The sequence below is a fragment of the Branchiostoma lanceolatum genome, chromosome 13 (assembly GCF_035083965.1).
Source record: "Branchiostoma lanceolatum isolate klBraLanc5 chromosome 13, klBraLanc5.hap2, whole genome shotgun sequence".
Classification (NCBI taxonomy): Eukaryota; Metazoa; Chordata; class Leptocardii; order Amphioxiformes; family Branchiostomatidae; genus Branchiostoma; species Branchiostoma lanceolatum.
Genome location: NC_089734.1, coordinates 6,276,453 through 6,290,937, shown reverse-complemented (window position 1 = coordinate 6,290,937; position 14,485 = coordinate 6,276,453). Strand labels below are relative to the sequence as shown.

At 42.5% G+C, this 14,485-nt stretch overlaps 3 protein-coding genes across 3 annotated transcripts; 1 reads left to right on the top strand and 2 right to left on the bottom strand.

Annotated features, from left to right (window-relative positions):
• The first annotated feature begins 558 nt into the window (after nucleotides 1-558).
• LOC136446829 (uncharacterized) lies at nucleotides 559-5,976 on the top strand. Its single transcript, XM_066445436.1, has 8 exons — nucleotides 559-1,301; nucleotides 1,832-1,977; nucleotides 2,485-2,655; nucleotides 3,262-3,398; nucleotides 3,900-4,008; nucleotides 4,698-4,814; nucleotides 5,092-5,145; nucleotides 5,186-5,976. Exons 1-7 carry the CDS (start codon nucleotides 991-993, stop codon nucleotides 5,124-5,126), a joined length of 1,026 nt encoding a protein of 341 aa, XP_066301533.1. The 5' UTR covers nucleotides 559-990; the 3' UTR covers nucleotides 5,127-5,145; nucleotides 5,186-5,976.
• On the bottom strand, nucleotides 5,390-9,102 carry LOC136446831 (uncharacterized). The gene is made up of 5 exons (XM_066445438.1): nucleotides 8,964-9,102; nucleotides 8,139-8,354; nucleotides 7,592-7,922; nucleotides 7,038-7,308; nucleotides 5,390-6,600 (listed from the first exon to the last, which is right to left on the bottom strand). The coding sequence occupies exons 2-5, from the start codon at nucleotides 8,303-8,305 to the stop codon at nucleotides 6,554-6,556; spliced, it is 816 nt and encodes a 271-aa protein (XP_066301535.1). The 5' UTR covers nucleotides 8,306-8,354; nucleotides 8,964-9,102; the 3' UTR covers nucleotides 5,390-6,553.
• Nucleotides 9,103-9,832: 730 nt separating this feature from the next.
• On the bottom strand, nucleotides 9,833-14,180 carry LOC136447798 (uncharacterized). The gene is made up of 9 exons (XM_066446858.1): nucleotides 13,865-14,180; nucleotides 13,310-13,453; nucleotides 12,810-13,003; nucleotides 12,469-12,618; nucleotides 12,199-12,337; nucleotides 11,786-11,905; nucleotides 11,225-11,365; nucleotides 10,736-10,840; nucleotides 9,833-10,460 (listed from the first exon to the last, which is right to left on the bottom strand). Exons 2-9 carry the CDS (start codon nucleotides 13,449-13,451, stop codon nucleotides 10,318-10,320), a joined length of 1,134 nt encoding a protein of 377 aa, XP_066302955.1. The 5' UTR covers nucleotides 13,452-13,453; nucleotides 13,865-14,180; the 3' UTR covers nucleotides 9,833-10,317.
• Nucleotides 14,181-14,485: the final 305 nt, after the last annotated feature.

Here is a 14,485-nt window from a genome sequence, read left to right as displayed (position 1 = left end):
ACGAGGCCGCCAGGCGATATGGTAAGGCATTGCAGTATCTCTCTGGTAAAAAAATGCGCTTGTACTTAAAAAGAAAAACCTTGATTTAAACCTCCTTGGTCTGTAAAAATACGTTTCTTTCAGGGAGTCCACTCGTACAAAATTGCAGTACACTCAGACTGCACAGGCACTGTATTCTATCATAGGCAACAACCCAAATACAAAATTGTTCATAGCTTTTGAAATTGACTCTGCAAGACATTTGTTTCTGCTTCATTCACAGGGAGGGCGGGCACAGTGGCGTGTCTGAATCCGTGACGTCAATGAATCGTTACAAGAAAAGGATATTATTGACCATGGTAAAATCTACAGGGATAAAACCTTTACTATCTACAGGGATAGAAGCAAACCCCTTGCGTTACGATAAATGGAATATACGTTAGGGTCTCATCACACATCAAGAAAACATACTTATCTTACATCACACATTAAGAAAACATATACTTATCTTATATAAACATAGATCATTTATACTGAATGAATATCACATCAAACTGTAAACCGAACCGAGTCTTGGCACTATTTGGTGAGAGTACACTAGAGTTATAGACGCGTCGTATTGACGTACGTACACGTATTACTAAGAGAACCAGCTCAGATCCTGGCCACAAGACCATTTGTTACATGCGTAACATTTTGGAGGAGTAGCGCGTATCGTGGGTCATGACCTACTCCTGGCCTGCTCAAGGTGAGACAACAACAAGTAAGGTGAGCAGGGTGTAGCATGTGTCTGTTAACGACCTTGTATTGTATTGTGCAAGGGGTGCAACGGAGAAGTACCCACCTGACACTATCCCCCAGGCCCACGGCACCAAGTTTGTCAAAGGCATTCTTTGTCACCAACCTAGACTGGTTTTACCACAACGCTGACTAGCTGAGACAGTTTACACCCAGATTTGGTGACTGTAGTCTACGAATCGCACAAATCTTCGAAGATATTTGTAGATCAAGATGAGGAAACTTGACGAAGAAGCAACGGCTAGCACCGCCGATATCCGTGCTATGATCCCGCCGGGGAAAACACAGAGCTCGGGGTTAAATCTGCCCACCATGCTGCTGGGAGCCCTCTGTGTTCTGCTGGCCATCATCGCCATTGTTCTGGCGGCCGTCAGCATGAACCGACAGAACGTCTTCAACCTCGGACCAGCTCAGGCGGCCACGGGGGGCGGCAATGACGGGCAGGGGGGCGGCAACGACGGGCAGGCGGCGGGCAAGACTTGGCTCATCATGGTCGGGCACGACTTCGGCGCTCACGAGTACATGTGAGTATAGAAAACTACACAACCACCTGCTCGTGTATTGGAGCATTGCTATACTTCGAAGGTCTATCAGCGATACATTTCGTGTATCAAAAGTACAAACATCTTTTTCCCGCAAACCTTACTTAAACCAAAAAAATGTTATTGCGCAACTCACGCGCACTTGAATATACGCACAAGCGTGACAGGGCCCAAAGACACAGTCGCACTGCGTGTTAGGAATATTCAATGGGTTAAGTCAACCATTAAGGATGGCCTGCATGCCGAGCTGTCATGAATATTCATTGCCACTCCCATGTCAGAGGTGAGACTTTGAGATTCCAATAGTTTGACTCACAATAAGCTCCAGAGCAACCAGACAGGTTCGACTTTATTTCATGCAGAAGTAATACCGTGGCGGATCATCACTCAGATATTCATTAAGTTGGTTATCAAACTGGACCCTGAGATACAAAAACCACTACAAGGGTCTAAAGGAGCGAACGAACTAAAAAACGTTTATCATAGTTTTATGATTTAAATCTGTACTACAGCGACGTGGAGGGGAACATAGCGGGGTACCACCATGACCTGATCCGGGAGGTGTGCGAGGCTGCCGGGCTGAACTGCCGCACGGTGTGGGACTCCTACCCCAACTGTTGGGACTCAAAGGCCGGCAAGCATGGTAGCGGCGGGCAAGGTAAGGTCCGTTTATGTCAAGTATTAGTCAACATTTTTCGGTCAAAAGAAAGCTAGAATATAGCAGACTTCAAGCCTTATTTACATTTCCCTAACTGCATCACCAACTTCCGAAGAGAGCAAAATTACCAAAGCGTGATAAGTTAGGCACACTATCTGGCGTAGCACTAAATCAGAAGGCACATTCGTGAAAACGTCTCACAGCGTTTGCCGCTTGTAACGCGGAGCGTTAAGGGCCCATGAACAGTATGAATACATTTCTTGTCCATGTATGTTCTTTAGATGAATGTGTTCAAAATTCATTCATTAAAACATGACCTTTCTATGGCAACCAGCAATGGAGCGCCGTGAGTTCGAGCGCGTAAAAAAACGTCATATGTTTGGGCACCCCCCGTTAGATATCTAGCCTTCATCGACGTACCTCCATAGTTGTTTATGATAGACAGCTGACACATATGGAAGTAAAGAGACCTCCACGATTACCATACTTTTACCGCATGTCCACCAGGACTGATGAACGGGTGGTACGACGCCTGTACTGGCTACACGCGGACCCGTCTTCGGGATGGGACCTTCTCCTTCTCCAAGGCCTTCCTGCCGACCCACAGGGCATCTTTCTACGTCAGGAGGGGAAACCCGGGAAACTTCAACGTGGACGACGTCTCCGGCAAGAAGATCGGTAAATGTCCAACGCTACCTATACTGTACAAAAATATTTTACCTGAGAAAATTTCCTCTCGTACATGATGCATTGGAAAAAAAAAATAGCGCTTGAAAAGTCTCTCCCCAAATGGCGCATCTGTTGTTACAATATCACATGGTTCAAAAACTGATAGATGTCATGAAAGTCATACTGTCTCTGGTACGTGTAGAGTACGTGTAATGATCAATACAATTAGTAATTTTAAGATGAATATTTATCAATGAAAGGGTAGAATAAGACCTGTAGAGTGCAGACGTCATAGAAGCGATTACGCCTTTTGGTGTATAAAGGCTAGCTGTGCCCATCTCCGTTTCGGTGGACATTGGGCCACACAGGCCACTACAGTGAGTACGTGGAGGGGGGGTGGGGGGTGGCTAGTCCACTGGTAGTGGAGTATGTTCAACTACCATACTCATTCTCATAAGTGCTGAGTGCTAAGCAGAGAAAGCAGAATGCACTTTTTGATATGAACAAGCAAACTAGGCGAGCGTATACCCAAGGCCATTGAACCGGTCAGAGAATTAGCCATATACAGTGTTAAATGCGCTTTACAATGTTGTTAAATGTTGTCTCGCACCGCAGTTTTCCTGGACGGTTGGGTGAATGACGAGAAGTGCCTGGCCAGGCAGAAGAGCATCACGGGATCGGTGCTGTCGGCCGATAAGATCGTCCACGTGACCACCACGGACGAATTCCTGCAGCAGATCATTACCCAACAAGTAAGCGTTCTCCTTTTTTTATGCTATTACTTCATTGGTTATTAGTATCATAATAATTGCAATGTCCGATATTTAGAAGATGCAGTTTATAGTATATAGAAACACTTCTCTAAAAAATGGAATCATAGGATGGAATACGGAGTATAACATCGTTTTTGCATATGAAACTGACCACAACATGACCACACAAGCATACATATCTTTCGACAAGAAGTCAACGTTATCTGTCTGTCACCCTCCTCAGAGTCACTGCAGTGTGAAGAATGTGGTTCCAATCATGCCTGAGTTTCTGCCCCCCTCCCTCATCACAGCTCATGACTGGACTAGATGTTCTTATCCATACAGCCCCCTTAGTCCAACGAATGCGCCTGCACGGCCTTGCTTGTGTAGAAAGAACGTTGTTATCCAGTGACTCCCCAACCTGATGAAACTATTCATGGATGCTGAGAGCCCTTTTTATTATTTTTACGTCTTACAGAATATCATTGGCTTCTCTTACAGGTGGACGCTGGGTGGTCAGGCAACTCGCTTATTGCACAGGGATACTTCAATGACACCGCCGTGCAACTGTTGCCTCCAAGGTCGCCACCGCAGTGCATGCTATCCGGCAGTAAGTCAATAACATTATAAGGAAGGGGGTGAATTAGAGTGTCAAAGGTTTCGCTGTCTAATCGATAGAACTCTTGAAGTTTCTCCAACCTTTAGAAATTCTCGAATCATGATCAGCTTTTGCAGATACTGCGGCTGGCTTTCAGATTGTCCTGGTTTGAAATTATTGTAATACAATTACAACTATGGTTATTTGAAGGTAGCAGAACACAGTTTTCGGCCTTTGGGGATTTCTATAGTTAAGGGCCATAAGGTGACTGGCTTCGACGCGGTAAAATTTATAGTGCGGTGCACTTGAGAAATACGAAAATGTTTGAGTTAAGGATACAACCTACAAATAAGTAAAAAAAAATTCTGTCGACGTATCGCGTTTTGACGCCCTCATTGAAATGCCCCTCTGCGAAGGTCAAATAACTGCAGCCGGCTCACCGAAAAAGACAGTTACGTCATGAAGCGCTTTCATACACACTTTGGAAAACCTTCACAATCCAAATCATACAGACTGAAAGACCACACAATACTATACCGCGCAGCATAGTTTGCACTTGGCTGCCTCTCACATGCGACTTTCTACCAGGCCTTCAAGAATCTAGCCGTACTACTTTATGTACCCGCGTCATAGACCCCCGGGGATCGCGGATAAAAACTGTGTTCTGCGACTTTATGTGAATCATACAATTACTTCCGCAGGTGCCATGATGACCCGGAAGGACAACAATTTCGCCACCTACTGGAACCAGGGCTTCGACAAGCTGGTCGAGAGCGGCAGGTTCACCCGGCTGTGCAGCGAGGCCTCCCGGCGACACGGTAAGGAAATGCAGTGTCTCTCCGATGAAACAGCCAATTGGTCTGTACAATGATGTTCAAAAATATATTGATTTAAACCTTGTTTGTAAGAAATACTTTTGGTACAGGGAGTCCACTTGTACAAATTGCGTCATACTTAAACTGCACAGACGTTCTCAAAACGAGGTCCGTTCTATCATGGACAACTGCCAAAATACTAAACATGTTCGTAGCTTTCTCCTCAAGAAATTGATTCTGAAAGTAATTTGCCTTCATGTTGTTTCTTCTTCATTCATAGGGAGTGCAGGCACAGTGGCGTGTCTGAACCCGTGATGTCAACGTATCGTTACAACTTTGAATACTCGATGATTTCCTTTTCATGTAAGTTACAAGAAAAGGAAATCATTGAGTATTCCTTTACTATTTACAGGGATAGAAGCAAAACCCTTGCAGTACAATAAACGGAATATACTTGAGGGTGAAATCAAGCATTAAGGTATCATGTACTTATCATCTATGAAATTGGTATGAAATATTGCCTTTTTAGTCAGATTTCTCTTAGCTAATGAATAGAGTAATACAATAATCTAGAATACTTGAATTTACAGTTTGATTTTATTGAACCCGTGACGTCAATGAATCGTTACAAGAAAAGAAATCACCTAGTTTTAGTACTATCTACAGGGAAAGGAGCAAGCCCATTGCAGTACGATAAATGGGATAAGGTTTAGGGTGAAATCAAACATTAAGGTATCATGCACTTATCAGCTATGATATTGGTATGAAATATTATTGCCTTTTTAGTCAGACTTCTCTTAGCTAATGATATTGATTAAATACTACAAAATTCTAGAACAGTTTGATTTACGTCAGGCGTCATGATGTACATGCTGCTAGATACGCGCTACTAGTCCATAAGTTCACGCATTATGGAGTCCTTTGCCCTGAAGGATTCTTATAATCATTTCAGTGACATGTAACAGCTATTAACATAACTCCTTGAGATGTACGAAATTTAGTCTAGATGTGTGTCCAAATTGTACGGTCTCGCTCGTAACAATAGTAGATCTTTGTTCAAATTGTGGTTAAAATATAAAAGACTGACGTTTATATTAAACGTTCAATGCAATGAAGGAGTAGACCCCAATGAAGGTGTTGGTTCGAATAAAGTTCTAAACAGATACATTCGGCTACAGCGTCTTTTCTGAAGATGTGACATGAGTGTGTACGGTTGGCTTGAGGTTGTCCTTACTATCTATCTAAGGAGTAGACCCATCGATAGACATATGCTGACCACACATTGTGAGTTAGGACGAACTGAGAGTACTATTCAGCTGTGCAGATGGATATAACTGTCATTCAATGGCTATCAATGATATGTGATACACATAGTAGCAAACGTTATACATCGTATTTATATCTCAGTAACATTTTGAATGTTGTATATAAGAGTGTTTCAAATTGCTATGGAGGTCCATTTGTCACAAATGACAAATGTCTAATAGTCCTGCTCGTTTGTTTTAGAAGTAGTCATTAATGAACACAGGAAGATCGCTCATAATAGCTATAAAACCGAATCACATTTTGTGTCATATTGATATTTCTGAAAATTCCAAGGAGATTTTTGTTGTTGTACTTTATCATTATTAAAGATAGAACGTCCATCTATTTTACTTTTAAGTGTAACTTTTAAAAATTCAATTTCAACGGTTAGCAGAGACACCTGTGACGGAGTGTTACAAGCCAAGTGCTACAGGGTTTCACGCGAATTCCTTCTTCTTGGGCGACGGTTGTTTCGGCGTATCTCCTGAAACCAGAAAGTCTGATAATGTTAGTGACGAGACGTCAACAGAATCTTGCAATGCTTATTTTTGAGCAGTCATCTAGGGCATGAAAAAAGAACGTTTGAGCAGGGAAACTGTGGAACGATTTAGAGCAGGGAAACTGTGGAATGCTTGTTCTGCAGAAATTCAGACTGTATTAAATGCCAAAACCCTTACAACAAAATGTTTAGATTGTGTTTCTAACTTTCATGTCAGAGATAATTGCTTAGTGTTTTAACTGTTATAATTGCATGACGTTATCAATTATAGAGCTGTAAATATGTTTGCAATGTCGGCAGACTAATATTTTCTTTAACTGTCTGTATCATGTACGACTATGTTTGAACGTTTGAGAATTTTGCCCCTAAAAACTAAAGTTATATAAAATAAACAACATCATAATTTAATGGTTGCTTGATACCTGTTTGTGGATCTAGAGTGTAGTGTTGCCGAGGGTTGTGCACCAGGTTCATGTATTGTATTATCCCGAACATGTCGTACTTCACTTCAACAATTTTGAAGGCGAGCGCAGCCTCCCCGATCTGCTTGAAGACCTGGTGGCTGGCACGTTGATACTCAAGCCGTACTCCCGCACTAGCGCCTTCCTCTGATGACGCCTGCGGCAATCCGATGCCTGCAGAGGCGTCGAGGCTCTTCTGTCGTAGTTGACCAACGCTTTTGGCAACGTATGCCTGCATTTATAGGTAGAGTTCGTTTTGTATGTAAAATATGACTCAAGTGCAGAATGGATACTCTATCGACATTCCAAAGCACTAGCTCAAGTTTTTATGACTTTATCAACAAAAGTCAATCAATCAATAAAGCCTATCATTTATATGCAGACACTTATCATTCTCAGTGCGAATGGTGGGACCTGCTTGACATGGATGTTATTGGATGATCATTCGCTATGGAGTGGTATGTTGATGGCAGTCATGTAGAGGACATTTAGTATGTTTACCAAGGACCCCCTACCTCTGTAATGATGAAGAAGCGAACTTTTCCCTGAATCCCCGGAGCGTCTTGTTCTACTTTCTTCCCTTTTAATCGCTTCCAAAAGTGCTGCTCGTCGATGGAGTACAGTCGGCAATGGTTGAACCAACGCCCCTCAATATTAACGGCCTCCGCCGACACGTCAAATTCCAACGGGAAGACCCTAGCTTGAAGCTGACCGCCAGCGTTCCAGCCAGAACCGATGATATCGGTGATAGCCGGGCCCATCTTTGGCCAGTCTAGAAGATCCCCGGCAAACTGGTCGTCCGTTATCGACGGTGACAATCTGGATGCTATGGTACTGCCCGTATGGCTGAAGCATAAATATGGATCAAGTGTTTTGAGAGCAGGTCAATGACCTTGAGAAATTCTAAAATACATGTACTTGGGTGTGTTGGTTTCCACAAGGCAAACAATATTTGTATATGATGATGACGATATTTGTGTAAGAGGCCCACTACCATGACTTTTAAGAAAACCCACTACTTATCATAAAATGCGGGTGTATTCAAGATTTCGCATCTAGTACCTGATTAGAATAGTCTTTCCTGTGTTGTCCGTGCCACCGTCCGACAGCATACTTCCCAGCATGTAGTGGTGGGCTTTTGCAGGGTGCCGCACGAGAAGGAACTCATGACCTATCCGGTCTTCTAGGAATGCCATGGAACTACGGGAACTACTTGTACCCGTACCCATGTCTCCACGTTAAACTTTACCACCAGGCATGGGTTTGAACAAAACTGGCCTGTGAATGATTACGTTTCTGGTTAAACACAAAATAAAACTCTCAGCGACCAAAAGGTCTATTTTCTCACGACACCGTTCTCCCCTTTTAAGGAATAGGTATCACTTACCAAGCGTTGCGGGGAGAACAAAGCGGTTACGTTCAACAACTCGAAACTAGATTAGATTTTAAGCACAGTATGTACAAGTCGAGCATGCTCTGAATACATAAACAGTTGTCAGCAAAGCAGAATGTTCCCGTATAAAGTCGACGAGAATTTTGCTTCCACGAAAAGAATAGCGTCGATGGATGATCAATGAATGGGCCCTAATAAAGCTCCTTAAGTCAACACCTATGCGAAACGTCCAAAGTGCACAATTACTAGCATGTTGGTAGCCTATTTACCTACTTTGAGCATTCCTAGCCACCCCACGGAAGTGACATATAGAAAATTGACCATAACAGTGACAATGTCAAAATAAACTATAGATAGTGGTATCAACATATCTCTGAGCTTTGCAATCGGAAAGTTGAAATCCTACAAGCTATTTCAGGGCTTAGATTTATGCAACGATACCAACTACAGAAGCAGTGGAATCCACAGTATCAAAGTCAGGCAGTCCACCTTACCTCAAAACAGATCCTTCATTCACGTTTGATAACGGTTTTGTTGTTGTGATGGCATGACGGCGCACTGCCCTTCAGACAGACGTCCCTACTAACCAGCAACGTTTGCCTGTAGCTTCGCGTGGGTCTGTTTACCTTTAGGGGACCATTCAAAGTGTATTGACTTTAAGGTTATTGTCATCAACACAAAACACACCATAAACTGTTTTGGCACAATGTACGGGGTCAAGTTGGGATCTGCTTAAAGTTAACGGGTTAGTGGGGAGAAGACTGAAGTATTCTCAATTAGCACGCACTGTATGTTGTCGTCAAAGTTAACGGCCCAAGTGCATGAAAGTTGAATCCCTCAGCTCAACAAAGAACAAGAAGCCAACCTTCTGCTATTGAGTCAACAACCGCGTGTAAACATTGCCAGGTGACGGGAGGGTCAGAAGGGAATGTTTTGTTTACTAAACAGTAGCGATGATTATCTACATAACTTTGTGTTGGATGAACCAGCGAGGGATTTTATACTATCTAACTGGAGTAAATGTTATCTTGTGTACACTTATTGACCGTTGTCCCGGCCCGCTCTAGTCTGGTCCTTTTTCACTTATCGTCAATAAATCTTCAGAAAACAGGTACTTAATAACGTACCTTTGATACCAGCTTCTCAATGTTGTAAAGTAAAATAACTGAAATAAAGAATAGGTAGACAGACTATATATAGAACTAGTTATAGTTGAACAATAAGCACTGAGCATAGTAAGCGTGATAAGTAACCAGATATCAGATCAATTAATTGTCAGCCGGTAAATGTTAATGCTGACTCGTAGACACATCTAACCTAACTTGCTACTTATTGATAACTAAGAAAGAAGATACACGGTAAGTATTGTAAATACTCGTTTATTAGTCATAATGTTTCAACTCTGTATAACATAGGCTGTACACACTTGCCAATTTTGGCAACTTGTAGCGCGACGTTGGTAAATTAGAAAATACAACACTCCTATATTCATCAAACCCAGGCATCACATGTTCTCAATCCATTGCCACAAACAAACTTTCTTGGATTGTTTATTTCTTTTCTGTTGAAAAGATATATCCTAACCCAACAGCAACTTTCTGAGTAATCTTTTTAGTACATTTGTACCTCATCAAGTGCTTTATCCTGTCAGTATTTTAAAATTACCTTTTACATTACCGTGCACAACATACTTCTTTTGTCACCAAATACTGTTGAACATTTGTATTTTCGGGAATACCTACAGGTATCCGTTTCACACATAACTCACAAGCAGCTACTGGTAAAATAATCATTGAGAACGTCATGTTTGCAATTAAAACAAGTCTATACACTCCCTAGATTTTCCCTCTAATAATTAATACGGTGCACCCTGTCCGGGTCCCTGATGCAGCAGTACCAGAACAGGACACCAGAAATAACAATCCCAATCAACACGCCCAGGGTGACCAACGTCACTCGTTCTATGTTCCAAAAAGAGGTCGTCCATCCACCTAAAATGAGTTATAGAAAATATGGTTACAATTGGTGTTATCACACGTGTAAGACTTTGACTTGTATTTGACTTGTTTTAAAAAGTAGGGCACCATGATATAAATCAAGAGAATGTTTAGCTGAATTTGCCCAATGCTTTGTAGCTAACATCGGATTAATCATATTCAGCCATTTCCAGTGCAATCTGTAGGCAGTGATAAAAATATCTTATGCATAAAGGAACCACCCTGCTTCAATACATGCTCATACAAGGCAAGGTAAGCTCAGCCCTTACCGTTAGTATTGGAAGTGCCATTACAATTGTTGTAACAGGTCCGAGTGTCCTCCTCGTGGTTCGGGTTGCAGCTTTGCCCCCGGTACCTGGCACGGGTTTGCCTACCTATGGTCAAACATGCAGACGATTTATAAGTGAACATGGCATAGTTAACAATGGGTCTAGCAACTGTACATGTGGGGCATTAGACGAACTACAAAGGGTGTGCTAGGAAAAAATAACAGGATTCTATAGTGCAATAAGCACAGGACGTTTAAGCTTAAAGGATAAAGTATTTTCTACGTGGTTGTGTAAGCGATCGCTACAGTTAACTAGCATATCTATTAAAAGTATATTACTTTACGTCGTATTCACAAGTCGTTCTCTACTGATAGACATTGACGTGTACTAGTTGAGCTTTGTCTATAAGCAGCTCTTTATGCATGGTTTTGTTGTGTAAATCATGATGACGATGGTGAAGTTTAATTTTTTTTGGTTAAAAGAACATACCTTCACCACAGGACGTTGAACAAGATGTCCAGGACTGCCACGTGCCCCATTCGCACGTGTTCGTGTTGCAGGGCTGTGTCTGGGTTTCGTCGTGAGGCCGATCGCAGCAAGTGCCACGGTACCGCCTTCGGGATTGGCTTCCTTTATGTGAAGGAAACGAACTTGCATCGAATCAAACGTCTCAGTTCACTATCATCGGAACTCTCTTAACATGTAAACATTTCTAGTACTGAATTGTTGTAGAAAGACAAACAACACTGAACTGGGTTACTTCGTAAGGAGACCGGAATGAATGTAAGGGAGACACACCAAAAACCACATAGACAGAGGGCGATAAAACTTCCAGGCACATTTGACCAGTTGCTGACGTCACGTGTAATATCACGCGACCTAGGTAATTGATCATTAACCCAAAATAAGGCTACAATATGCCAAGCGAAACTTCGGTGAGGTTATATGCAGTGCTGAAAAATCAGTTGTGACAACTCACCGATGAGAATTCTTTGTTGTCCTAAATGTTTAACTTAATAGAACTTTCCTATTTTCTGAGGATCAACAAACCTCCACTGCAGGTACTCCAGGATGACCAGGAGGACCAGGAACACTCCCAGCAGTTGACTGACCTGGTCTCGATGCTTGGAGAGCAGCACGAGTTGCGGGTTCTTGTTTGGGATCCTTGATCTGTGAAATATTAAGCAAACCTTCACACATGATTATCCTAAAGGAAGAAAAAAAACTGAAGTCATAAAGTTGTATGAAATATACTCTACATTGGCTGATTGTTGATTGGAAATTGTATGATTTTTGTTGTTACTTACATACAAAAACGTTTATCAGACGTCTACTCTTAGTTGTTTTAAACCTTCCATTCTCGTAACAACATATTTGTCAAGTCAAGATATAAACGCTTGAGTCTATGGGGTGAATTGTAATTCCTTTTCCGAGAGCTAAGAGATAGTTGCCCAAGAACTTACAGTTGCAGCCGAGAATCTCGACTCTCATGCTGATCCAATTTATCCAAGAATAAGCCACGAAGCGCACATAACGAGCACGGATGGGGTTGTCCAGTAAGTTGGTCACAGGGGTGCGCGTGTTGGTGATGCCTGAGAAAATCTGAAAAGTAGAAAAACATTTAAATTATGTCTTATGTATTCAGCATTTCATCGCTCACTAGAAAACTACCGAATTCCCAAATTATTTATGGAAAAACTGGAATTAGAACATAAAAGGATCTCTTTTGATACCGTTTGTTGACCGTGGATATCTGCGTAGGTCCTCCAGCTACCCCCGTCTGTTCTGTACCTAAGCTGGTAGGACGTCACCCACTGCACGTATGCATATTGGCGACCCTGGACAATGACGCCTGAGACACGCTTCGTCTCTCCTAAATCCACCTGTAAGATAATTGTTTTCAGGCATGAAACTTTCATGAAAGGTAAAGTGTGCAAGCGTGACTAACATTATTGGTCAGCCTCATACCATACCTAGCGATGTGTCAGCGAATCAGAACTACGTACTATCAACGAATTCAACAGAATTTTGGAACTGTTTGATTTACATGTAACATATTCAGTTCTATTCCTACCTGCAGCCATTCTCCAACGTTATCGTAGTTTGCCACCCAGGCGCCTACATATATACAAGCAACCTCGTTTAACCGTCCGTGGTAGGGAGCGTGCTCGTCATTACTAGGATTATTGACTATTATCCAGTAAGATGATGCAGTGATCCTGCTGTCAGGTATGGCGCCAGACTCCATCCCGAGTGCATTACGACAAGCTGCAGTTGAGAGGACATGAAAACTATATTGACTATTGACATACCAGAAAGAGGCTGTTGCCTGTAAGTTCTGTTCTCAACAACAATAAGATAAGTGTACAGATTCTATGTGGGCGCACACTCAACACCCTTCCAGTAGGTGTCTTGTCTCTATTTGAAGGCATTGACAGTCTCAACTGCTACCACGTCCGCAGGAAGGCGATTCCAGAGGTTAAGTTAATCATGGATGTTCTTGACAACATATCGTCTATAAGCGAGGAAATGTACATGGTATTAACTGCAATCTAATGAAATACATGTACGTACCACACTGGTTAACTGAGGTTGGGCAGCCAGTGGTTGAGCTCCAAGGTCCCCACGGACAGCTGCACCCCTCCCCCTTTCCGAGGAGCAGCGCCAACAGCGCAGCAATGATAAAGGCAGCGAAACAAACATTCCTCGCAGCCATATCTGCAGTACATGCATATTTGAACAGAATCGGTTGACATCGTTGGCATGGAAACGACGCCAGAAAAGTACCTTTCAACTCAAGTTTCCATGTCCGAATACGTCAGGATCCGAGGCCATTTTGTGCACGTCGAGGTACAAACAAAACCTGAATGTTGCTGGCAAAACAGCTACTGTTGTTCTATGACTATACAGTTGATGACGGAAATGGTATCACGGATGTATTACAACACTCAGCAGATCATGAACGAAAACGTCATAAGGACTTAGACTAGTAAGCTGTTGCCTTGTTTGTCGCAAACTTTCACGTACAAAATGTTCACCACCGTCAATTTTACATGGTTTCACGGTGGTGTAGCTACGAAACAAAAAGTATGAATGATAGCGAGACCATCAAATAACTGAAGGCTGTACCTTAAACGTGCCTTCGTCCACGAAGCTCTCGAACCTGCTGTAGTTGCCGGTTGTAACAGGCTGTCGTACTAAATCTTAGCTTCACCGACTAGTTCCTCTCCATGAACGCATAGTTTGGAGATCTAGAACGCCAATGTTTTGCACACACTTTGTACCCAAGCACATTTACTTAACACGTTGCGTTGGCCCATTCGATTGATAAGGGAGAATCGACGTGGGTTCGCTCTTGGGTCTGTTCAATACCGAATGAAACTGTCGTGAATTGGTTAAGATGTGCTTTCGACCAACGACTGAATAGTCCAAAAGCAGCTTGCTTTATTCTTTGATTCTTAATTGTAAAGTTCACCAGTACAATGGGCTCCCGATATCTAAGGAAAGGTGTATCACGTAGCAAAGTACAGGACGATCAACCTTTTGCTCTCGGAGTAAATATTGCCGAACGGATCAAAGACGAAGGCTATCATAACGCTATCATATTGCAAACATTGACAAAACACCAGGGTGACAGTATGCCGTGAGATTGTTATATCCGCGTATTGTTGTACACACCTGGGTTGGACAAAGTCAACAGACAAAAACTGTGCGACGTTTGATTCAGCTTAAGATTTTAAGAACGAACGT

Bases quoted from the DNA above. Each gene is read 5' to 3' on its own strand.
- LOC136446829 (XM_066445436.1), top strand. From the start codon at position 991: ATGAGGAAACTTGACGAAGAAGCAACGGCTAGCACCGCCGATATCCGT. The intron at 3,399-3,899 runs GTAAGCGTTCTC...CTTCTCTTACAG, and splicing joins AGCAGATCATTACCCAACAA to GTGGACGCTGGGTGGTCAGG. The intron at 4,009-4,697 runs GTAAGTCAATAA...TTACTTCCGCAG, and splicing joins GCAGTGCATGCTATCCGGCA to GTGCCATGATGACCCGGAAG.
- LOC136446831 (XM_066445438.1), bottom strand. From the start codon at position 8,305: ATGGGTACGGGTACAAGTAGTTCCCGTAGTTCCATGGCATTCCTAGAA. The intron at 7,309-7,591 runs GTAGGGGGTCCT...CTATAAATGCAG, and splicing joins GCTTCTTCATCATTACAGAG to GCATACGTTGCCAAAAGCGT. The intron at 6,601-7,037 runs GTATCAAGCAAC...TTCTGGTTTCAG, and splicing joins CACTCTAGATCCACAAACAG to GAGATACGCCGAAACAACCG.
- LOC136447798 (XM_066446858.1), bottom strand. From the start codon at position 13,451: ATGGCTGCGAGGAATGTTTGTTTCGCTGCCTTTATCATTGCTGCGCTG. The intron at 12,338-12,468 runs GTATCAAAAGAG...TCTACTTTTCAG, and splicing joins ATATCCACGGTCAACAAACG to ATTTTCTCAGGCATCACCAA. The intron at 11,906-12,198 runs GTAAGTTCTTGG...AATATTTCACAG, and splicing joins CGAGATTCTCGGCTGCAACT to ATCAAGGATCCCAAACAAGA.